Below are 26,304 nucleotides of genomic sequence, written 5' to 3' on the forward strand. Positions count from 1 at the left end.
TTAATTCATATGTAATAATTTTAATAGATATAATATTAAAAACTGCATGCTATATAATATAATATATAGTTTTAATTTTCATAGTATATTGTATGTACTATATAGTAGAATATATTATATTAAATTCACTAAGTAATATAACATATTGCAATATATATAGTAATTATTTTATATTATATATATATATATATATATACTATATAGTATAATATACTATATTAAATACACTAAATAATATAACATTATATTGCAATATATATAATTATAATTTTATATATTGTATCACTAATAAAATTAAAAACTGTCCTGAGTTCTCTCGAGGAGATAGAACGGTATATAAATAAAGTTATTATTATTATTATTATTATTATTATTATTATTATTATTATTATTATTAAATACTATACTGTATAGTATAATATATATAATAATAAACACTGTATAATATAACATATTACAATATATATAATTATAATTTCATAGTATATTGTATTATATGTACTAAATAGTATAATATACTATTATATATAATAATATTTTATTTTATATATAATTATAATTTATTAGATATAATATTAGGTATACTTTATAATAGTCTGTAATTGTTTAGCCTTTCCTAGTGGAAGGTTAAGCCTTAGAGCTGCATCCTGTCCTTGCTATGCAAAATATGCCAAAAGCAAGACATTAGTGCCATAAGAGCAATAAAGTCCGATCCACTTCCAGTTTGCAATGAATGGACATTTGGAATGCTTCGGCATGGATGGACATTGGCCAAATGGTCAGTCTCATCTATGTATGTCCAGCATTATTATCCCGCATCGCCTTGCTGTTTCCTGACACTCGCTTCGAATTTGTTTTATCAAAATCTGAGGACGATGTATCATCCGAGGTAAGATTGATTTGCAATGGCTAGGGGTTTATCTAAGCTGTCCTCCTCTCTGTCCTCCTCGCTTTCGGCCAACAAAGTGGTATCGTCTGCATAGCTAAGATTGTTAATGTTTCTTCCAGCAATTTTAACTCCAGCCTTGGATTAATAATAATAATAATAATAATAATAATAATAATAATAATAATAATACTTTATTTTTAGCCCACCCTATCTCTGCAAGGGGATTCATCCCTATTAAAACAAGTTGTTTGCAGTTGAAAATTAATGCTTTAAAAATCATCTGAAAAGGTTTGTAGGAAGTGACTGGTCTTAAATGTCGTTTTAAATCCAAATAGCATATTTAAATATCAATTCTCTTCTGGGAGGTCCTTCTACAGTCCATTGTCAAGCTAATCCTCAGTCTCCAAAAGAGCAAGTCAGGCTTTAGCACAGCAGGTTAATCACCAAACTGCAAAAAGTCTTGCAAACTGGAAGGTTGAGAGTTCGAAGCTCGGGTCAGGGTGAGCTCCTGACCTTTAGCCAAGCTTCTGCCTACCTAGCAGTTTGAAAACAAATGTGAGTAGATAAAATAGGAACTGCATTAAAGCAGGGAGGTATTTAGGCTAGGCGTTTAGATCAGAAAAAGAAGTAAGTTTACAAATACAGTAGAGTCTAGCTTCTCCAACGTAAACGGGCCGGCAGAATGTTGGATAAGCGAATATGTTGGATAAGAAGGAGAGATTAAGGAAAAGCCTATTAAACATCAAATTAGGTTATGATTTTACAAATTAAGCAACAAAACATCATGTTATACAACAAATTTTACAGAAAAGTAGTTCAATACACAGTAATGCTATGTAGTAATTACTGTATTTATGAATTTAGCACCAAAATATCACGATGTATTGAAAACATTGACTAGAAAAATGCGTTGGATAATCCAGAACGTTGGATAAGCGAGTGTTGGATAAGTGAGACTCTACTGTAAATAAAACTCTTCAGCAGGGAAATGCAGCAACCGCACCACCCAATGGCTGAAACTGAGCACAGCCTCCAAAGATGCCGAAGGATGGAAAATTAGTATGATACAGCAAACGAGATAAATAATAATAATAATAATAATAATAATAATAATAATAATAATAATAATTCATTTCTATCCCGCTTTTCTCCTGTGGGTGAGATTCAAAGCGGCATACAACATATAAAATTCATACAAATACATCAGACCGCAATACATAATCAGTTAAAACATTATATCCCAATATAAAACTCAATTAACATATCTAATAAAAGAACTTTAAAAATATAAAAACTATATATATATATATAGGAAAGCCTATATACCTCTATCTGTTGTCTGTCTTGTCATTGTTATAATCGGCATTGAATGTTTGCCATATATGTGTCCTGTGATCCACCTTGAGTCCCCTTCGGGGTGAGAAGGATGGGAAAATAAATACTGTAAATTAATAAAAAAATTAAATAAGTCACATTCACAAAGTGTTTTTAAAGGAATGCTCAAATAGACATCTGTCGAAGACATTTCAGTATTTCCTGCTCAAGGATTTCCTGCTCAAGCTGGGGGTCTGACTAGGTGGCCTTTGGGGGTCCCTTCCAGTTGTGCCGTTCTATGCTGTCAAGGTGATGCATGCCATATGCCAGCAAATACGGAAAATGTATTTGAATTTGTTTGTTAACAATGCCAACATGTTGACCTTATTCCCATCCCCATATTTGATCATTGGGCTGGGGTTCTATACCATATCCAAATATTTTTTTTCTAATTCTTTGTCCGTCACTGTTTTAATTTTACTTTGGAAGTGGTCTGTCATTTGCATTTCTTCTCACTTTCATCTCTCAAGGTGGGAAGAGAGGAAGTGTGAGGATGGGGTGAAGTGGCTTCAGCTTCAACACAAAGGACCCTATTTCGCACCACCTTACGAACGTCTTCCGAATTGTGTCAAGTTCTATTACAATGGTGAGAAATCTGATTTTTCTTACAGGATGAAAACATCGCATGCATTAGGTCCCAAAGGATGATACTTTGCAAAAAACAAAGGTTCTTTTTTTTGGATTCAAAGGCAATAAGCACACGAGGGGTTAAGACGAGAATACTTTATTAAGAAGTAAAAGCAAAAACATCATAGACAAAAGCATCAAAGAAAGCAATCCGAACCTTGCAAGTCTCTTTATCCCAATCAGTTGTAGGAAACCTGGGTTAAAAAATGCCATTTTCTAATTGGTTTAGGAAACCTAATTGGAAACCTAATTTAATAAACTGAATTAGTTTATTAACTGCAGAAACTTTGTTTCTAAGGGACATCCTTCAGCACATTTTGCTCCAGTTTTTCAATGAATACCTCCTAGAGTCTCAACCAATTCCACATAGTTTGTGGCAGCCACAAAAACAAAGTTTCTGGAGTAGAACAACTACTTTCAAAGTAAGGACCACACAATTAAACAGGAAATATTACTTTCAAATCAGAAACAAAAAAAAAAATCAAATTGTTTCACAAAGTATTATTATTTATTTCCCGCTTTTATCTCTTGACCAAGATGCAGATTGACTTGCAACGTTTTTTAAAAAAGCAATTAAAAATCTACAGCAAACCCATATTAAAATAGAATTAAACGTACAAGCCAATTAAAATCACTTATGCAAAATTGCCAGGGTTTTATATCTATTCAAGTCAATTAGCAACTTTATCGCCCAGATGTGTAAGTAGTATACAGTTTTGCATCGTCCAGTGAGATAATCAAAACATGATAGATAAGCAAAGTAACTCTGAATATGTTTTAATTGTGTTGTTGAAGGCTTTCGTGGCTGGGATCACAGGGTAGTTGTGTGTTTTCCGGGCTGTATGGCCATGTTCCAGAAATATTCTCTCCTGACGTTTTGCTCACATCTATGGCAGGCATCCTCAGAGGTTGTGAGGTATTGAAATCCACAAGCATGTGGACAACTTCGACAGAAAGGAGGACACCATGAAAATAAACAAAATCTGGCTACCAGTATTAAAAAAACTCCAAAATCAGAACTGTAAATAAGGAGCAGCACTCTGAAAACAGAAGAATTCCAGACATGAATCAATCAGGGGTAGCTAACAACTCTGAACAAAGGATTCCCCCAGGCCAGGATGCAAGGCTGGGAAGGCCAATTAATGCTAACAAAGGTGATTAATTACAGCATTCACACTGGCCTCCTATAGACAAGAGTTCTTTCCCCCTACCTAGGAACTTCCACAGATATATAAACCTCCCTTGCTTAGTTTTCTAATATACCTCACAACCTCTGAAGATGCCTGCCATAGATGTGGGTGAAACGTCAGAAGAGAATACTTCTGGAAAATGGCCATACAGCCTGGAAAACACACAACAACCCTATGCTTTAATTGTTTTGAACTGGGAATCTTTTAAAATACTGTTTATATTTAAGCCTATTTTAATGTTTGCATATTGTTATATGCTAATGCTTTTATGTTAAACCACTTTTGAGTGTCCTTCGGGAGAGATAAAGTGGGGTATAAATAATAATAATAATAATAATAATAATAATAATTATAATTGACACAACAACATTGTATGACACAGCAAACAAGATAGATATGCTGGATTTCGTATCACAAAACCACAAGTCGAACACTTCCCAAGTGTCTAGCACTGTGTGATGTATTTTCGGATGATGCGCGCAGATCCCAGTAGGGTGGCCTTTTGCAGTTGGCAGATTGTGATTTTGTCAATGTCTATTGTTTCCAAATGCCGGCTGAGATTTTTTGGCACGGCACCGTGTGCCTATCACCACCGGGACCACCTGCACTGGTTTCTGCCAGAGTCTTTGAAGTTCAATCTTAAGGTCCTGAGAGTGGTTGAGTTTTTCCTGTTGTTTTTCGTCAATGCGACTGTCACCTGGGTTGGTGACATCAATGATCCAAACCTTTTTCTTTTCCACAACTGCGAGGTCTGGTGTGTTGTGTTCCAGAACTTTGTCAGTCTGGATCCAGAAGTCCCACAGTATCTTTGCGTGCTTGTTTTCCAATACTTTTGCAGGTTTGTGATCCCACCAGTTCTTTGATGCTGGGAGGTGGTACTTGAGGCATAAGTTCCAATGAATCATTTGGGCCACATAGTTGTGCCTCTGTTTGTAGTCTGTCTGTGCAATTTTCTTACAGCAGCTGAGGATATGATCAATGGTTTCGTCGGCTTCCTTGCACAGCCTGTATTTTGGGTCATTAGCTGATTTTTCGATCTTGGCCTTAATTGCCTTTGTTCTGATGGCTTGCTCCTGGGCTGCAAGGATCAGGCCTTCTGTCTCCTTCTTCAGGGTCCCATTTGTGAGCCTGAGCCAGGTCTTCTCATCAGCTTTTCCTTCATTTTTGTCAAGGAACTTTCCATGCAATGTTTTGTTGTGCCAGCTGTCAGCTCTAGTTTGTAGTGCGGTTTTGTTGCACTGGTTTTTTGTCTGCTGTGCTTTGAGGAGTTTCTGATTTTTGACTTCAATCAAAGCAGGTTATTTGCTTTGCTTTATATATTCAGCCAGGGCATGTTGTTCTTCTTTGACTGCTTGTTTTACTTGTAAGAGGGGCATCATCCATCCCGATTAATTCTGGCTTTGAAATGTGTTCAGCAAAATAAGAGCTGAAGGCCTTTTAGGAGAATGGATGGAAGAACTGTGACACACACCTGGTATAGAAAGGTGTTGTGCAAGGTCTCTCCTACAGATAGATGGGAATGAGAGAAACAGCATTGATTTTGGCCGATTTTTGCAACAAGGAAGTGGTTCATTTGTTGCAATGCAAAATTACCATCGTTTTCCTTCCTAGGTAAGCCAATGAAGCTCAGTCCCGCCGCAGAGGAGGTGGCAACGTTCTTTGCCAAGATGCTCAAGCACGAATACACAAAAAAGGCCGTCTTCCGGAGGAACTTCTTCAACGATTGGACCAAGGTATTTGGGGGTTGGTGCCACAACAAACTACAAATCCCCGGGCCGTCTATACTGCCTCTTTCCTTTTTCCCATAGGAGATGACACCAGGAGAGAGGAGGAAAATCACAGACCTGCAGAAATGTGACTTCAGAGAGATCCATCAGTATTTTGTTGAGAAAAGTGAGGCCCAGAAAGCTCTAACCAAAGAAGAGAAAAAGGTTTGGTTACCATTACTTGTTGATCAAATTTAAGATTTCGTTGACTGTGGCTAAATTTTTTAGAAGTCCTTATTTTGGTTGTTGTTGCAGCTGCTATCCTAATTCATTATATTCTGCCCTGAGAATCAGGTATAGGTACAGTGTGGGATGTAAATATTTTAGTGGAATAAAAACACATAATCCTAGTTTTTCAGCCCTTTTTTTAAGACTGAAAAAGCCCCCCTCGGCTTATACTTGGGTGAGGGTCCTGGTTGGCTTATATTTGGGTCAGCTTATACTTGAGAATATATGGTCCATTTATTATTTTTCTCTATTATTATTGGTATTATTATATTTATTATTTTTCTCTGTTATTGTTGCTACACTTACATTTATTTTACTCTATTTTTATTATTATTAATACATTTATTATTTCACTCTGATCTTATTATTATTATTTTACTCTATTTATTATCACTTGTATTATTTTCCTGTATTTATTATTATTATTATTATTATTATTATTATTATTATTATTATTATTACATGTATTGTTTTACTCTATTATTATTAAAAGGATACATAATCACATTTACATTGAAGAAGATGAGAATAATGATTTGATTAGAGTTGGACAGTCTTATCTTAAATTTGAGCTTTATGTAAATATTCAAAAACATTTAACCTACTGATGCCTCAATTAATGTAATTTTATTGGTATCTATTTTTATTTCTGAAATTTACCACCCTCAGCTTATACTGGGGTCAATGTTTTCCTAGTTTTTTGTGGTAAAATTAGGTGCCTCGGCTTATATTCGGGTCGGCTTATACTTGATTATATACGGTATATTTATTATGTATTTTAATAAAAATAAAAGGCATTTGTTATCTTTCTGACCCCCCCCCCCCCATTTTGTCCCTTTTGTGGTGAAATTGTTTTATAACTTTTTATCTTGTTTCTATGGTTTTATTTTTATAATTGTGCTTGAATCCGTTTTATTTGACTTTTATACTGTTATTGTTATTTTTATTGTTTCGTTTTATATTTTAACTTGTTCACACTTTGTTTTCTTTTGGGCTTGGCCCCATGTTAGCCGTCCCGAGTCCATTCGGGGAGAGGGTGGAGGGATACAAAAATAAAGTATTATTTTATTGTATGACATAGCAAACATGATAGACATGCTGGATTTCATATCACAAAATCACAAGTCGAACACTTCCCAAGTGTCTAGGACTGTGTGATGTATTTTTGGATGATGTGTGCAGATCCCAGTAGGGTGGCCTTTTGCAGTTGACAGATCGTAATTTTGTCAATGTCTATTATTATTATTATTATTATTATTATTATTATTATCTCTATCTCTATCTCTATCTCTATCTCTATCTCTATCTCTGTGTCAGAAATTGAAAGCTGAGGCAGAAAGAATCCAGGAGGAATACGGCTACTGCATCATTGATGGACACCGGGAGAAGATTGGCAACTTCAAAACGGAGCCTCCGGGTCTCTTCCGGGGTCGCGGGGACCACCCCAAGATGGGGATGCTCAAGAAGAGGATCCAGCCGGAAGACGTCATCATCAACTGCAGCAGGTAGGTCACCATCACAGATCAGGAACAGTTTTGCTGTCTGGGCCCTTGTTCAGAAGATTCCACCTCACTTCCTGTCCCTGTGAGAATTATTGGAAATAACTATACTCAGACTCTGGGCACATATCCCTTTGGAAATAAATGGCAATCATAACCTTATTGAAAAGGAGAAATGATGTCATATCTGATTTATTTATTTATTTATTTACAGTATTTATATTCCGCCCTTCTCACCCCGAAGGGGACTCAGGGCGGATTACAATGAACACATATATGGCAAACATTCAATGCCAACAGACAAACAACATATATAGACAGACACAGAGGCATTTAACATTTTTTTCCCCAGCTTCACGATTCCGGCCACAGGGGGAGCTGTTGCTTCACTGTCCAGTAGTGGCTGTACTTCCTCATTCCTTTCCTCGTGTTTTGTTGGCAGTTTTATGATGTTGTAAATTAGTTAAATTAGCCTCCCGCATAAAGCGTACCTAAATTTCCCTAATTGACAGATGCATATGTCTTTCGGGGCTGCATAGGTCAACAGCAAGCCGGGCTATTTAATGGTTGGGGGCTTAACCCGACCCGGGTTTCGAACTCATGACCTCTTGGTCAGTAGTGATTTATTGCAGCTGGTTACTAGCCAGCTGCGCCACATTCACATTGACAAATGTGAATCTCCATCAACATGTGGAGACCACCTTTTGAAATCCACTAGTCAAGGGAAGCATGACCTTGTTGAAAGTCAGCCCTTTCAACAAGTGATAGTCATAAGCATTCATTTAATGGCACACAGGTAACTCAGCTGAAGAACCATGGCCACTACAAAAGTATATTTGTTAGCAGATGATGGTTGTTTCTTTGAAGTTGAAATTGCTGTTGCCCAAAAGATATACACTCCCTTGAAACCTCTTAGTTTAAAATATGCACTCAGAGATTAAAAAAACCCCAAAGTCTTCTTTGAAAAATAGCATATCTTGCTTACTCACAAACATCTGTATGAATTCACCTTACAGGCACATTTCTTATTTAAGTTCTGTTACAGATAGGATGTAGTTCTCTCTGTGTTGTGTTATACAGGGTATCATTTCTAATCATAGTTTTTAGATCTAATTGTACTCACCAAAGTCCATAAGTCATACTTCTCTACTGAAGTCCAAACAGCAATATGCATCCACCTCCACTGAGGTGTAAAAACGGACTGAATACAAAATGGAGTCATGAGTCTGAACATGCTCAGTATAGAATCACATGTCTCTAACCCCTCCCACACCAAAGAGGTACAGTTAAACTGGCAAATCAACATACACATAGAATACAGGTTAGCAAATATATATAAACAAATAAATAATGAAAGACTTGGGAGGTTACTGTTACGTTTTAATGGATTTTAACTGTGAATTTTAAAATATTGTTTATATTTAATTCTGTTTTAATGTTTGCATATTTGTATATTTTAAATTGCATGCTTTTTTGTTAAGCCGCTTTGAGTCTCCTTTGGGAGAGATAAAGTGGGGTATAACAATAACAATAACAATAATACTAGTAACATTTGTAATAATAGTAATAATAATAATTTTAAAAAAATTGTCGACCGGGATAGCTGAGACAGTGGCACCTTTGTTTTCTGATAGTTCTGCTGTTTCGTATACAGAATTATGGAAAATACTGTGTGTAGAATTACCTTTAGAGTTGCCCAACTGCATAATGTATACATGAAACAAATTAATTTCATGTTTACAATTGAGTCCCACCTTCCAAGATATCTCCTTGTGTGCCTGTGTGCAAATATCGGTATTCCCGAAATTTCCCAAAATCCAGAACACTTTGAATACTCAATCTATATAAAGGTTAGCTTGTTGTGGTCCCACTAATGTTTTAAAACTTGACTATATTTCTTTCTTTTTTCCGATTCCAGGGATTCAAAGATCCCTTGTCCCCCTCGAGGCCACAAATGGAAAGAAGTGAGAAGTGACAACACCGTCACCTGGCTGGCATCGTGGATGGAGAATATTCAGGGGGCCATAAAATACGTTATGCTGAACCCCAGTTCAAAGTTGAAGGTGGGGATGTGACCTTCCTTTAGGAAAATATTTTCCCAAAAACTCTCTCTCTTGTTCAGGACTCGTCTAAGTATTGAACAACTCACCTTTGACTCTTCCAAGGGACTCTGTTTTGCTGCAAAATCTTTTATTTGAACCTAGAATTTGCGCTGTCGTATTAATCTCTGCAGCTCCCCTCTACGTTTATGCGCAGCTGTAGATCCAGATTTGCATCTTGCAAAGAGATCCATGCATTCCAAAGGCATGCTGCTAGGGGATGATTTGAGGGTAGTAATAGCTTGTTGTTACATAATCTCCCCTCCCGTCGCTCTTTTTCCTCAGGGGGAGAAGGACTGGCAGAAATACGAAGTGGCCCGCCACTTGAAAGGGGTGGTCAAGAAGATCCGCACTCGGTACCGAGCCGACTGGAAATCCAAGGACATGAAGAAGCGGCAGATATCGGTGGCACTCTACTTCATCGACAGGGTAAGGGGATATTTTCTCATAGAATCATAGGCTTGTATAACTAGAACTCCCACAATTCTATCACATTGAGCCATAATTCTACATTGTAGGTCAGGCATGGGCAAACTTCACTCCTCTCGGCTGTTAGGAACTGTGGGCGTTGAAGTCCTGGAGTGATGAAGTTTGCTAATGGCTTTTGGTTGACAGGTGCCTGATTGTTGTTGTTGTTGTTGTGTGTCTCCTTCCAGCTGGCCTTGAGAGCCGGGAACGAGAAGGAGAAGGGCGAGACGGCCGACACGGTGGGCTGCTGCTCCTTGCGCGTGGAGCACATCACGCTGCACCCGCGGCTGGGCGGCAAGGGGAATGTCGTGGAGTTCGATTTCCTGGGGAAGGATTGTATACGCTATTATAACCAGGTGCCTGTGGAGAAGCAGGTGAGAGGGGAACTCACCTGTGTGTAGCTGTCTCAAACTATCACTATAGATGGCATACTTACTAGGCTTGAGCGATCCACGTAAAAATTGATTCTAAACTCGCTTCAAAAGTAGGGGGCACTAGCATTTCGTTTCTGATGTCATTTCCGAATTTTGCCCTCAAAAATTTTCGAAATTTAACAAAAATTAGTTAGTTTCAAAAGTAATTCGTTAATGGCGGACGCGCATGCGCTGTGGCTCAAAACAGCCCGGGGGAGGGGGGGGGGAGTAAGATACCCAGCCAATGTGCACTCACTGCACTAATGTGCAAGAAAATAAAAGGAAAAATACAGCCTCCCTTTTGCCCAAGTTCTATTTGTGTGGATTATGGGAATTGCACCGTTTGCCAGACTTTGCAAGCATTGATAGGAGTAAGATACCCAGCCAATGTGCACTTACTGCACTAATGTGCAAGAAAATAAAAGGGAAAAATACAGCCTCGCCTTTGCCCAAGTTCTATTTGTGTGGATTATGGGAATTGCACTGTTTGCCAGACTTTGCAAGCATTGATAAGCTTAAGAGAGCCAGCCATTTGTGCAGTGCAAGAAAATAAAAGGGCTACAGAAGTGATTTTTTACCTGTGGCTCTTGAAATTATCTCCAGTGTTGTATTCATGTTACTTGCTCTGTACTCATTACAAGTAGTTCTGCTGGTACTGAGGGATGAGCTAGTGAGAAAGAAACCCTCTCTCTCCAGATCCCCGGGCCGAATGAGCCATGAGGCTCCCTGCAGTTTTCATTCAGGACGTACAAGCCCCTCCCCTGAGTTAAACGTGCTCTCCGATTGGCCACAAGGTGGAAACAACATGCTAGGTTGCCCCAGTGCACTGAAACAAGTTTGGGTGATTTGCAAATGCTAGCTTACCTAACGAAAAAAAAACGACGACATCAGAAAAATTGCCTATCGCGGTTCGAAACCGCGGGATCCACACGACGGGATAATGCAATTGGAATATCGCTTCAAAAGCGACAAAACAAACGAATTACTAACGATAAATGGGGAAATCGAATTTTTTGAGCAAGCCTAATACTTACCAAGTTTGCAGATGACACCAAATAAGGAGGGATCGCTAATACTCCAGAGGACAGGATCAGAATTCAAAATGACCATAACAGGTTAGAGTGCTGAGTACCCGAAAGATAGTTGCATCTATCAAGTAGGAAATTTAGGTACCACTTATATGTGGGGAGGCTAATTTACAACACCGTAAAAATCATCCAGCCGCCGTTGGAATGAGGAAGTTGCCGTCGCAGTGGATGATGAAGCAGCTGCTCCCCCTGTGGCCGGAATCAAGCATACCCTCAGGAAGCTGGAGAAGGTTTAAATTGCCTCTGCGTCTGTCTCTGTTCTATGTTATATGGCATTGAATGTTTGCCTTATATGTGTACAATGTGATCTGCCCTGAGTCCCCTTCGCGGTGAGAAGGGTGGAATATAAATACTGTAAATAAATAAATAATGGCCAAAACTAACAAAATGCATTTCAACGAGGACTAATGTAAGATACTACACTTAGGTGGAAAAAATGAAATGCAAAGATGCAGAACGGGTGTTGCCTGGTCTCGACAGCAATCCATGTGAGAAAGATCGAAGTCTTTGTGGACAGGAAGGTGAACATGAGCCAACAGTGTGATGTGGCAGCTAAAAATCCAATTGGATTTTGGGCTGCATCAAAAGGAGTCTAGTGTCCAGATCAAGTCCCCTAGGGAAGATGGGGCCGAATACAAATAAAGTCTTATTATTTATCAAGGGAAGTCATGGTGCCTCTCTTTTCTGCTTTAGTCAGACCTCACCAGACCTCAATACTGTGTTCAATTGTGAGTACCACAGTCGAAAGAAATTGACAAGCTAGAAGATGGTGTCCAGAGAAGGGTGATTAAAAGGATCAAAGGTTCTGGAGACCATGAATCACTCTGAGGAGCGTCTTAAAGAACAGTCTGTTTAGCTTGCAGGAGAGAATGTTGAGAGGCGACATGAGAGCCATGTACAAATATGTGAAAGAGTGTCATAAGAAAGAGGGAACAGACTTGGTTTCTGCTGCCCTGGAATCTAGGACTCAATGGAGCCATGGGTTCAAATTACAGGAAAGGCGATTCCACCTGAACATTAGGAAGAACTTTGTGACGGTACGAACTGTTCAGCAGTGGAACTCTGTGCCTCGAAGTCTGGTGGAGGCTTTTTAAAGAGGCTGGATGACCACCTCTCCGGGGTGCTTTGATTGTGCTTCTCTTGCATGGCAGCAGGTTGGATTAGATGGTCCATGTGGCATCTTCCAACATCATATTATTCTATGATGCTATGATTCTAAATCCTATCGTTGGGAAGGATCCCAAGTGCCAGGCAGGAAGACACAACAATCCAATCTTTTTCAATAAATGATCTCATTCAGTCTTTGCTTGAAAGGATCCCAAAGAGGAAGGCTCTATCGCACTCCTTGGCAGGCAGTGTATTCCATTGTCGACCAGCTCTGATCATTAAAGAGTTTTTCCCCTTCCAAATACTCAAGAGCAGGGGTCCCCAAACTAAGGCCCGGGGGCCAAGGCACAAGGGCATAAGGGGTCTCTTCTTCTCTTACAACCCTTATTATTATTATTATTATTATTATTATTATTATTATTATTATTATTATTATTATTATGGCTGGGTGGCCATCTCTCAGGGGTGCTTTGCATCTGCTTTTGGTGCACAGAGACAGAAGGGGGTTGGACTTAATGGCCCAAAGGGTCTCTTCCAACCCTCTTTTTTATTATTATTATTATTATTATTATTATTATTATTATTATTATTATTATTAACATTGAGGCTGGGAGGCCATCTGTCAGGGGTGCTTTGCTTGTGTTTTCGGTGCACAAAGGCAGAAGGGGATTGGACTCAATGGCCCAAGGGGTCTCTTCCAACCCTCTTGGTTGGAATATTATTATTATTATTGCTGCTGCTGCTGCTGCTGCTGCTGCTGTTGTTGTTGTTATTATTGTTATTGCTTGGTGGCCAACTATAGTCCGGCCCTCCAACAGTCCGAAGGATTGTGAACTGGCCCCCCGTTTAAAAAGTTTGGGGACCCCTGCTCAAGAGGAATATCTTTTCTTGGAGTTTGAATGCAAGGCTCCGTTGTATCTCTTGCCCCCTCTTAACCTTATCTTCTCCAGGATAAAAATATCAATTTCTCCAAACTGGTTCTCACAAGGATTCATAGTTTCCAAGCCTTTGGCCATTTTGGTCTCCCTTCTCTGGACACCTTCTGCCTTGTCCATCTCCTCCTTGAATTTGTACACTGGAGAGAGAAAAAAACTGGAGAGAGAAAAAAATAAAGATCCCAAACACTTCTGTTCGCAAGCTTTTTGGAAAAGGAATACTCAATTCCTTTTCCAAAAAGCTTGCGAACAGAAGTGTTTGGGATCTTTATTTTTTCTCTCTCCAGTTTTTTTTGAATACGTGTATTTCAAAAATGCACGTATTCCAAATGGAAAGGTTACAATATTTGGAGCCATGTAACTTCAACAACAACAATAACAGGCCTTTGCATACTGACATTTCAATTGCAGTATCTCTAGCAAGGGTTTTTTTTTCACATGCCATCACAGGATTTTGCGATCACAGCTTCTTGGTTTCTTGGTTGATGCAGGTCTTCAAGAACTTGCAACTATTCATGGAGAACAAAGATCCCAGAGATTGCTTGTTTGATCGGCTGTCTGTAAGTTGGAGATCCATTTGGGATGGAGTTTTGGATGGACCTTTCTATATTTTAGTTACTGGTTTCAACCTAGCTCTTCAAATATCCCACCAGTCAGGATTGATTAATCCACTTCCCTGCCCCTTCCCAAGAACTCCTTGCAATATATTCTATTATACAGTGTTCTCTCACTTTATCATGGGTGTCATGTTCCAGGACCACCCATGAAAAATGAAAATCCACGAAGTAGGGACGCTATATGTGTTTTAATATTTATACATTACTAGCTGTGCCCGGCCACGTGTTGCTGTGGTGTATGGTGGTATGGGAAATAAAGTATTGAGGAATTGGTGGTAGTTAAGGTCAAGGGTAAAGGTCTTCCCCTGATGGAGCTTCTAACTGGCAGCAATTGGATAAAAACAATTATTCCCCTCTCTCTCTAATTAGGACTTTATATTTCTTTTCTTTTTGTTGTATGAACGTAGAGGCTTGGATGAGGGGTTGTGCTGCCAAGTTTAGTGTTTTTGGGATGTGTAGTTTTGTTGTTTTGTCCTAGGCCGAAATTACATTACCCTTTTATATATATAGATTTTAGTAAGGAGGGTAAAGACCAAGAGTAAGGAAAAAATTGATAATTGCAAAAGAAATGAAAGGGCGATGGGGCTGTCCATGCCTAGAGCTATATAGCGATGCCTTCCAAATTGAAAGAGCAATAGAATTACAAGTGACAAATAAAAAATGGGTGAGATTTGAAAAGGAAATGAATGGAGTTAATTGTGAAGAAATGATCTTTAGAAAATGGGATAAGAGAAATATAGATAAATTAATAGGACCAATGAAAGGAACAATGCAAGTGTGGAAGAAATGGCAAGGGAGAATAAGTAGCTTAAAATCTAAAATGTCAACAGTATGGATAATCAATAAGGATAAGGAATCAAATATGAATAGAAATATTCAAACATTGAAGGAAAAAGGAATAGAGAGACTAGAACAACTATATGACAGAGAGGGAACGGTAAGAGAAAATAAAATTAAACAATGGCTTGGAGAAGAAAATTGGTTACAGATAAGAGCAATCTGTGCATATTGCAAAATAAAAGAAAATATTAATATGGTTAAGAGAGAAGATAACGCCTTTGAAAAGATAATAAGAGAAAAGGGGGAAGGAAAGAAGGCACAGGCCAGCAAAATATATACAATGCTCATAGAGGCTGATGGATGTATAATACGGTATCTGAAAAGTATGTGGGAAACGGAGCTGCAAATCACAGAAAACGAGATGAGAAATGTGGTAGAGACAATAGGGATGAAAAGGAATACCAGAGTACAAGAAATGAGGAGGAAAATATTGCACAAATGGTATCGTACACCCTGCCAATTAGCATACTACTATAAAAAAGGGAGTAGTCAGTGCTGGCATGGATGTCATCAGAAAGGGCGGTTTATGCACATGATGTGGGAATGTGAATATGTACAATATTTTTGGCAGACTATACAAAATGAGTCAAATCAAATACTAGGAAATGAGTGGGTCATAACAAAGGAAATAGCGGTATTAGGGAAAAGAGAGGAAATGGGAAATAAAAGGGAAATAAAAGAAGCAATAATTGAATGTGCACAAGCAGTAATAGTATTAGGGTGGAAAGATAAATCAAAATGGACAGTAAATAAATGGTACCAATATATGGTGGAGCAAATGGAATTTGAAATTATGAATGTGAAACTAAATGTTGTAAAAACTAATGAAAATAGAACAAGAGAAATGGAAGAAAGATGGACAATGGTAAAGAACTATATCATGAATCAATCTGGAGATCAAGCCATAAGAAATAAGATACAAATGTTATATAGTATATAGGTTGGAAATGGATAAAGATAAAGATATAAAAATTGTCTCATAAAGAAATGAATATGTAAAAAGAAAACAATCCTCGTGTTGGTGGTGGGAATTGTAAATGTTTTGTATGTCTACGGTATGTATTTTTTGTGTTTTAAAAAATAAAAATTTATTTTTTTAAAAAAATATAGATTTTAGTAGTTATATACAATTTTAAGTCTTTATAAACCCTTCCTACACACTTACACACTACATAACCCTTTCCCATTCCCGGAGAGGGCTAGCTGCACATGAACAAAAGAAAACAAGATGCGATAGTTACTGATCCAACCAGTGACTGGGATACAGATCAGCATTCTCTGGTTGGTTGCTTTCCATCAGTCAACCAATCGTGTATTGTTTACAATCTCATGTCAGCAAGTAGCTGCTGCACAAGTCCTACTTTTCTGAGTAAATACACTATTTATTGTAAATCGTAATTTTTTATGACTTATAATATCCTTTTAGTCTTAGAATTAATATTTTTAATTCGTGAAACAGCAAAAATACCACGATAAATATTTTACATTAATATTTATTGAAAAACCTCGAAACGGAGAGTCCGCGAAAAGCGAACCACGAAGTACTGAGGGAACACTGAACAATCAATAAATATAATGGCATTTTCCAAGTAGAAACTCATAATAAAATAATAATAAACTTTATTTTTATATCCCGCCCCATCTCCCCAAAGACTCGGGGCGGCTCACAACAGGGACAAGCCCAAAACAACAACACAACATATTTGACAGAAACTTAAAACATTCCAACGATACACAAAATAAAATAATGGACAATACGTTAAAACCCAAGCAGATAAAATCAGAGTAATTAAAAGCAAACCAGTGGGGACACAGAAATAGCATCACAGATACTATTTCTGGTGTTACAGATTCCATAACAGAAGATGGGATTTGCACTTCTATCAATTAGGTTCCTGACATCCTCCCACACAATTCTTAAGTTTTACTTTTCCTGGACTTGTGAGAGTGGGAGGTTTCTTGAAATGCATGAGTGGTGCCAAATATAATAATCATGAATGGGAGGACTGGCTTGGGAGAGGAAAGGGAGTCAGGTACTTCTGAATTTAGCTTCCTGTCCTCAGCAATCTGAAATTTTGGGCTCTCTCTCATCTCCATTGTGGTGGGCTTTCTCACTTTGGGCTCCTCCTCTTTATTTTCCAGACCACTTCCTTGAATAAACACCTCCAGGACCTGATGGATGGCTTGACAGCCAAGGTCTTCAGAACATACAATGCGTCCATCACTCTGCAGGAACAACTGGATGAGTTGACAAAGGGTAAGTGGATTGACAATACCATCCATCAGATTATTTCCAATTCTCTGCTTTTCCTCTAGAGCTGGACTGAAATGTTTGAACAAGACTATTATTATGTTGTCAAAGGCTTTCATGGCCGGAATCACTGGGTTGCTGTGAGTTTTTGGGGCTGTATGGCCATATTCCAGAAGCATTCTCTCCTGATGTTTCACCCACATCTATGGCAGGCATCCTCAGAGGTTGTGAGGTCATTTACACCTGGTTTAGAGGTGTGACTTGCCCTTAATGTATAGACGGATAAAGGCTCCTATGCCTCCTATGTGCAAACAACCTCATACAGTTCCAAACCAGATCTTTCAGAATAGATAGAAAATGATATCTCTGGTTCCCCCATGTGGCCAATTCAGATATTGCATTTTGGAAATTCTGTATATTCCAGGATATAAGCAAACCTTCTTGGCTTCACCATGGATACATCTAAATCATAGAATTAATGTAGTTTGAAACCACTTTAATTGCCATGGCTCAATGCTATTGTTTCTTGGGAGTTTTAGTTTTACAAAGTTTTTAGCCTTCTCTGCCAAATGAGTATTGGTGCTTCAACAAACTACAACTCCCATAATTCAATATCACTGAATCATGACTGTTAAAGTGGTGACAAACTGTATTAATTGTACCGTGTAGGTGCACCCATGAGAGCCTGAAGTAACCTGTGAATTCTACAGATCCCAGGATTGTATAAGATGGTGCCATAAGACTTGAAATAGTATCCAGCAGCATTCTCTCCTGGAGTTTTGCCTGCATCTGTGGCAAGCATCCTCAGAGGTTTGTTCAGAGGTCTGTTGGAAGTGAGGCAAGTGGAGTGTATATGTACCTGTGGAATAATGTCCACGGTGGGAGAAAGAACCCATGTCTGTTTGAAGTAAGTGTTAATGGTGCAATTAGCAAGCTTGAATGGTTCCTTGGAAGAATGGTATTAAGTAACTATATGTTTTTAAGCTTGACTAGTGTATTTTATGGATTACTGTTAATGGTTTTAAATGTGTTGCTGTTTGTATTGATCTGTTTGGCATTGAATTTTGCTGGTTGTTGTAAGCTGCCTTGAGTCCCCTCGGGTGAGAAGGGCGGGGTAGAAATGTTTTAAATAAATAAATAAATAAATAAATTGAATAACATGGAAAGCCTTGCAGCTGCAAAGTCAATCAGTGAGAGTATTTGCGTAGAGGTAGCCTGGCAGTTGTTGCCTGGAGGCATCCTTTGTTTGGGAGGTGTCAACTGGCACTTGATTGTTTGCTGTCTGGAGTTCCCTTGTTTCTGAGGGGTGTTCTTTATTTACTGTCTTGATTCTGGTGTTTTTTTTTAATAATGCTAGCCAGATTTGGTTCATTATCATTGTTTCCTCCTTTCTGTTGAAATTATCCACATGCTTGTGTATTTCAGTGGCTTCTCTGTGTCATCTGACATGATGGTTGTCAGAGTGGTCCAGCATTTTTGTGTTCTCAGATAATATGCTATGTCCAGGTGGGTTCATCAGGTGCTCTGCTATAGCTGACTTTTCTGGTTGGATTAGTCTGCTTGCCTTTCATGTTCCTTGATTCGTGTTTCATAGAGAGAAAATTACTTCTGAAGATTTTAGGGTATATGCAAGAATAGAAAGCATAGCTGGTAGAGCTGCAGGCTAGATCTTCCAGAGCCTGGGAAGAGGTCCGTTTGTGCACTGTCATTCCCAGAATCCCCAAAGCAGCTAATTTCATTGTTTTTTGGTCCCATCGTTGGATGGTCCCTGACTCCAACATCTTCTCTGGCACCAACAGAGAAAGACAGTGTTGCGGCTAAGCTGCTTTCCTACAACCGGGCCAACCGTGCAGTTGCCATCCTGTGCAACCACCAGCGGGCAACGCCAAAGACCTTTGAGAAGTCTATGAAGAACCTTCAAGCAAAGGTGAGTCAATGTCTTATATATGAGGAAGTGAAGTCTCAGGGAAAGGAGACTTCAGCGTAGAATCCTAGAGTTGTTGTGTGTTTTCTGGGCTGTATGGCCATGTTCCAGAAGCATTCTCTCCTGACGATTTGTCCACATCTGTGGCAGGCATCCTCAGAGGTTGTTAGGTATTGGAAAAAACTAAGGAAAGTTTAGATCCTGTGATTCCGGCCATGAAAGCCTTCGACAACACATAGAATCCTAGAGTTGGAAGAGATCCCAAGGGCCATCCGGTCCAATCCCATTCTTCCAGACAGAAAAACACAACCAAAGCCCTCCTGACAGATGGCCATCTGGCTTCTGCTCAAAAACCTCCAGAGAAAGAATCCAACGCCACTCTCCCAGGCAGTAGCGTATTCCACTACCAAACAGCATTTATCGTCAGGCCGTTCTTCATAATGTTTAGGTGGAATCTCTATTCCTGCAATTTGAACCCATTGCTTCTTGCCCTAGTCTCTGGAGCAGTAGCAGAGAAGCTTGCCTCCTCCCTTCTCAATGGGACATCTTTTCAAATATTTAAACATGGCTATCGTGTTCCCCCTCATCTTCTTTTTTCCAAGCTAAATATACCTAGCTCCACCCATTGCTGCTCAGAGGGCTTGGAATCCACACCTTTGACCATTTTGGTTACCCTTCTCTTGACGTATCCAAGCTGCTCAATATCCTTCTTAAATTGGGATGCCTAGAACCAGACACTATTAGTCCATCTAAGATCTGACCAAAGCAAAATAGAGTGTGACTGTTTACTTCCTTCTACCTAGCGTGTTTCCCCGAAAATAAGACAGTGTCTTATATTAATTTTTGCTCCCAAAGATGCTCTAGGTCTTATTTTCAGGGGATGTCTTATTTTTCCATAAAGAAGAATTCACATTTATTGTTGAACAAAAAAATGAGCATTTATTATATACTGCACAGTAGTAGTCATCACAAACCAGCATAACCAGACAAACTGTGAATCCTATCAAGAATTTCTTGTTACTACCATTATTTCCATGTACAACACTCTATGGTACGTACATTTACCAATCCTGCATGCTCTGGTGTTCTGTTCGGCAGGCATGCTTCCAAACAAAAACTTGGCTAGGTCTTACTTTCGGGGCAGGCCTTATCATCATCATCATCATTTAATTACTTATTAATCGCCCTCCATCCACGATGCAAAACCTCTACTAGGTCTTATTTTCTGGGGATGTCTTATTTTAGGGGAAACAGGGTAGATATTATATTCCTTTTAATGTAGCTTAGAATTGCATTGGGCTTTTTTAGCTCTCCTGTTGTCTTATGTTCAGCTTGTTGTCTTCTAAGACCTCTGCATCCCTTTCACGCAGAATAAGTTTGCTTTCCATAAGGTAACACAGACATATGAAGATGCTCTGTAAGAATTGCCTTAAATATGGGGTCCACTTTGGTTTCACTTTGATAAAGCAGGAGGACTACCTTGGAATTGTGTTGTTGAAGGCTTTCATGGCTGAAATCACTGGGTTGCTGTGAGTTTTCAGGGCTGTATGGCCATGTTCCAGCAGCAATCTCTCTTGATGTTTTGTCTGCCTCTGTGGCAGGCATGCTCAGAGGTTGTGAGGTCTGTTGGAAACATGGCAAGTGGGGCTTTTATCCCTGTGGAATGATGTCCAGGGTGGGAGAAAGAACTCTTGTTTGTTTGAGGCATGCATAAATTTTGCAATTAGCATTAAATAGCCTTGCAGCTTCAAAGCCTGGCTGCTTTCTATCTGGGGGAATCCTTTGTTGGAAGGTGTCCTCTAGAATCAAGGCAGCAAATTTATTTATTTATTATTTTATTACAATATGTATATCCTGCCCTTCCCACCCAACAGGGGACTCAGGGCGGCTTACAATAAAACACGCATATAAAAATTGTACAATGCACTATAAAACAGTTAAAAATTATTAACTTACATTGGACATTCATAAAACATATTCTAAAATATAGATGGGCATGTTCAATTTTAAAGGACTGGATCTGTCGATTGAGTTCCAGTGTACATAATAATAATTAGTGCAAATGAAGAGCAACACTTAAAAAAAAAAACAGGGGAATTCCAGACAGGAAACAATCAGGGCCAGTTATCACCTCCCAACAAAGGATTCCCCCAGGCAGGAAGCAGCCAGGCTTTGAAGCTGCAAGGCTATTCAGTGCTAATCAAGGTGGCCAGTTGCAACATTCACACTTGGCTGAAACAGACAAGAGTTCTTTCTCCCACCCTGGACATCATTCCACAGGGATATAAGCCCCACTTGCCTAGTTTCCAACAGAACTCAACTTCTAAGGATGCTTGCCATAGTTGTGAGCGAAGCGTCAGGAGAGAATGCTTCTGGAACATGGCCAGACAGCCTGGAAAACACACAGCAACCCACTCACTTGGAATTCCCTGTATTTATTTTTTGTTTTCCAGATCGATTGCAAAATTGACCAGTTGCAGGATGCAGAAAAGGAGCTGAAGAGAGCACAGGCAGAATGCAGAGCCAAAAAGGATGCCAAATCCAAAGCGTGAGTTGTCCCAGCTCTTATTTTAAGATCCTGAGTTATTTTAATTCACAACTGGCTATTTGTCTCCAAATTGGGACATCAGCCTATGCTGTTTTCTGATACATTTGCATTGTGATTTCCCTGCTTATCTGTTTTTAAAACCACCAGAAAAAGCTAAGATTGTCACAGTTTGAAGGGACAGAGTCTCCAAATAAAATGCACCCCTTTTTGTTCTCTCCTGAATCTTCCACTGTTACATTATTGGGAGGTTCTGAATTGCAGTTTATAGAATAAGGAGGGGAAGGACACTGCTTTTTCTTGCTTCAGAATTTATTTCCTACCATGGATGAATTTTATAAACTTCTACCAAGTCCTTTCTGTCATCTCTTTTTCTTAAATCAAGCAGGATAATGGTAAAGACAGTGACCCTTTCCAAGAATAAAACTGTATTGTTGAAGGCTTTCATGGCCAAAATCACTGGGTTGCTGTGAGTTTTTCGGGCTCTTTGGCCCTGTACCAGCAGCACTCTCTCCTGAGGTTTCGCCTGCATCTGTGTCTAATGGCATCTTCAGATATTTTGTTGACAGTAAAGCAATTGGAGTTTATATATATATATCTGTGGAATAATGTCCAGGGTGGGAGAAAGATCACTTGTCTGTTTGAGGCAAGTGTGAGTGTTGCAGTTAGCAAGCTTGAATTAACTTTTGAATAATAATAATAATAATAATAATAATAATAATAATAATAATAATAATAATAATAATAATTTTTTCGTGTCAGGAGCAACTGGAGTTGCTTCTGGAGTGAGAGAATTGGCCGTCTGCAAGGACGTTGCCCAGGGGACGCCTGGATGTTTTTGATGTTTTACCATCCTTGTGGGAGGCTTCTCTCATGTCCCCGCATGGAGCTGGAGCTGACAGAGGGAGCTCATCCTCACTCTCCCCAGGTGGGATTCGAACCTGGCAGCTTTCAGGTCAGCAACCCAACCTTCAAGTCAATAATAATAATAATAATAATAATAATAATAATAACTTTATTTATACCCCACCACCATCTCCCCATGGGGACTCGGGGCGGCTCACATGGGGCAAAGCCCGGTCAACATAGTTCACAGAAGTAACGACATAACTACATTTGCACAACATACACAAGTGAAAACACAATAAGGTAATAACACAAGAGTTAATACAACAATAATAATATCAAACAACCACCAATGCAATTCAAACTTCATAGGTGGGGGAACTGCAGTAGCCATGAAGTTTGCAAAATTAGTCAGTAAGGGTGTTAGCATAGAGGTAGCCTGGCCTTTGTTGCCTGGAGGTACCCTCTGTAATTTTAAAAAAACACCAGAATCAAGACAGTAAATTATGAATATCACTCAGAAACAGGAGAACCTCAGACAGCAAGCAATCAAGTGCCAGTTAACACCTCTCAAACAGCATGCCTCCAGGCAACAGAGTCTAGGCTACCTCTATGCAGATACTCTCACTGATTGACTTTGCAATTTCAGGGGTACTCAGTGCTATTCAAGCTTGCTAATTGCAACATTCATACTTGCGTCAAACAGACAAGGATTCTTTCTCCCACCCTGGACATTATTCCACAGATATATATATATACACTCCACTTGCTTCACTGCCAACAGAACTTCTAAAGATGCCATCCACAAATGCAGGCAAAACATCAGGAAATAATGCTTTTGAAACATGGCTATACAGCGTGAAAAACTCACAGCAACCCACTGATAAGTACTATACCACATTTTCTTTCTGGTGTTGTTTTTCACGTGTCTTATCTTTACAATAGGGATTTTGTAGCATCAGCCCTACAAAATCCCCCAAAGACCAACATTTTACTATATTCTTGTGTCCTTTTTGTCTTGGTTTTGCTCCCAAATGGTGTAAAAAAAATCCCAGTTGTGTACCAACCATCCCGAGAATCAATGTCTCATATGTTCATACCTCAGATATCCTTTTTGTTCTTGTCCTTCCCAAAATGTTAACTGGAAGAGATGTGAATTCGCTTCTTGTCTCCAGTTTCGGAAAAGCGTGATACAAAGTTTTCTGAGGTCTTTGGCACACTGTTTTAGCCAAGCTGTTGCCCACCTTGGCGTGCATTTGTGTCCATTCCTCTTTCTGCTTCACTGCCTCTCTTTGAAAGCAGTGCTCTGGAGAAGAAAAAGCAGCGAATAGAGAAGATTGAAGAGCAGCTGGCAAAGCTGGACATGCAAGCCACAGACAAGGAGGAAAACAAGCAGATTGCGCTGGGCACGTCCAAGCTGAATTACCTGGATCCCCGCATCAGCGTGGCCTGGTGAGTCAATGGCACACAATTTTTTTTTTTGGTGATTCCCGGTCTGTTTGGAACAAGAAACCATGAGTTTCTCCATCTGTTCCAGGAATACACTTCTGTCCAAGAGACCATTTATTGTTGCCTTATAAGAGTACATCTACACTGTAGAATTAGTGTAGTTTAACTCTACTTTAACTGCCATGGCTCAATGCTATGGAGTCCTTCCTGGGAGTTGCAGTTTTATTTATTTATTTGTGACATCTATATCCCGCCCTTCTCACCCCAAAGGGGACTCAGGGTGGCTTACAAGTGACAACAATATATTATATTATTAACATAGTACAATATAAGCATTACATATTACTATATTGTACCATACCACTATATTGCCATATTATTAGTAATATTACATATAATATTATATATATATATATATATATATATATATATATATATATATATATATATATATAAAGAGAGAGAGAGAGGGGGTATGTGTGTGTGTGTGTGTGTGTGTGTGTGTGTATATATATATATATATATATATATATATATAGTTAGTTTTAGAAAAACTTTTTTGGCCTTCTCTGCCAAAGAGTGCGGAACCTCAGCAAACTGTGAATCCCAAGATTCTATCACCAAGCCATGGCAATAGTATCAGACTGCATTAATTCTACAGTGTAGCCGCATCCTTAATCTCATAATACCCCCAATATGCATGTCATGGTGATATATTCATCATCAACCTAGCAGTTTGAAAGCATGCAATGAGGGTAGATCAAAAGGTACCACCTTGGCGGGGAGATAAAAGGGTGCCTTGTACAGATATGCCGGCAAAACACGATTGGAGATGTCTATGGACAATAGACTCCTCAGCATGGCAAAATGGAACAAGAGCACCTCCCCATGGCTGGAGTTGAGCATTGCCTCCAGACACCGGAGATGAAAAAATGGGGAAGACCTTTACCTTGTCTTTGTATTGTATGCCGTTGTGTAAAAGGCACTGAATGTTTGCCTTATATGTGTATACTATAATCCCCTCTGAGTCCCTCCAGGGAGATAAAGCAGAATATAAATAAAGTGTATTATTATTCATATTATGTAACTTTCCAGCTTCCCGAAGCATCTTCTGTTTAAAATAAGCATTTTGTGAAAGTTCCCAGTGTCTTAAAAATTGTCCATAAAATCCTCTGTTGTTTTATCTTATTTTATGTGGATATAATGTTTTTAATTGTGCTGATCTATGTTGATTGGCTTGTTCCCATATGAGCCGCCCCGAGTCCCCTTGGGGGGATGGAGGAGGATACAAAAATAAAGTAGCTATATTATTATTATTATTATTATTATTATTATTATTATTATTATTATTTTATTTTGACACAGCAAACAAGATAGATATGCTGGATTTCGTATCACAAAATCACAAGTCGAACACTTCCCAAGTGTCTAGGACCGTGTGATATATTTTTGGATGATGCGTGCAGATCCCAGTTATTATTATTATTATTGACACAACAACATAGTCTGACACAACAAACAAGATAGATATGCTGGATTTTGTATCACAAGCTGCTGCTGTTTTTGTTGTTGTTGTTATTGTTAGCCATTTTTGACATCTTGAAGTCTGTAAATCTGTACCCAAATGCTCCTTTTTCTGATCCGTTTTTCCTCCCTGCAGGTGTAAACGGTTCGACGTTCCCATCGAGAAGATTTACAACAAGACCCAGAGGGAGAAGTTTGCTTGGGCCATCGCTATGGCAGATGAGGATTTCGAATTCTAGCAAGACTCTTTCAAGTTGCAATTTGCCAACTTTGTTTGGGACGTCTATCGTGTCCTCTTTTGTGAATGTAAAATACAGTAAAGGAAGATCTGGTGCTTCTAGCTTCTTCTTCTTGTACCCAAAAGGGAAGCAATGCAGTTGTTGGCTTTGGCCTTGGAATGCATGAGCCACCTTTCCTTTTAAGTTACCTCATGATAACAAAAGGGTTGCTTGGAAGTACCTTTAGTGACTATGGTTGCTATCCTAAAATCCTAAAGCCCTATCTCCAATGGTAGAGGTCCAAGAAGGCACCGACGTTTCCAATGGTTTTCCTAATCTCATCTTCTCTGCATCAGAGATGCCTTCCATCTCATCCCTTTGCAAATTTGCAGGTTCAGAAAATTGAG

At 38.9% G+C, this 26,304-nt stretch overlaps 1 protein-coding gene across 2 annotated transcripts in view; it reads left to right on the forward strand.

The window, feature by feature from the left end:
• Positions 1–26,013, forward strand: part of top1mt (DNA topoisomerase I mitochondrial) — a 48,686-nt gene extending 22,673 nt beyond the window's left edge. Inside the window, exons 1-14 of one of the 2 annotated variants that reach the window (XM_062979941.1) lie at positions 483–889; positions 2,734–2,849; positions 5,692–5,813; positions 5,889–6,011; positions 7,392–7,579; positions 9,492–9,636; positions 9,958–10,101; positions 10,329–10,514; positions 14,175–14,243; positions 17,283–17,397; positions 19,191–19,318; positions 21,769–21,863; positions 24,009–24,158; positions 25,816–26,013. In XM_062979941.1, coding sequence (XP_062836011.1) covers positions 747–889; positions 2,734–2,849; positions 5,692–5,813; positions 5,889–6,011; positions 7,392–7,579; positions 9,492–9,636; positions 9,958–10,101; positions 10,329–10,514; positions 14,175–14,243; positions 17,283–17,397; positions 19,191–19,318; positions 21,769–21,863; positions 24,009–24,158; positions 25,816–25,918 — 1,827 coding nt within the window. In that variant the 5' untranslated portion in view covers positions 483–746 and the 3' untranslated portion in view covers positions 25,919–26,013. Of the gene's footprint in view, positions 1–482; positions 890–2,733; positions 2,850–5,691; positions 5,814–5,888; positions 6,012–7,391; positions 7,580–9,491; positions 9,637–9,957; positions 10,102–10,328; positions 10,515–14,174; positions 14,244–17,282; positions 17,398–19,190; positions 19,319–21,768; positions 21,864–24,008; positions 24,159–25,815 lie in introns of those variants that run through there. The other variant, XM_062979940.1, reaches the window with a different exon arrangement.
• The last annotated feature ends 291 nt before the right edge of the window (positions 26,014–26,304 follow it).

This window comes from Anolis carolinensis, chromosome 4 (assembly GCF_035594765.1).
Source record: "Anolis carolinensis isolate JA03-04 chromosome 4, rAnoCar3.1.pri, whole genome shotgun sequence".
Classification (NCBI taxonomy): domain Eukaryota; kingdom Metazoa; phylum Chordata; class Lepidosauria; order Squamata; family Dactyloidae; genus Anolis; species Anolis carolinensis.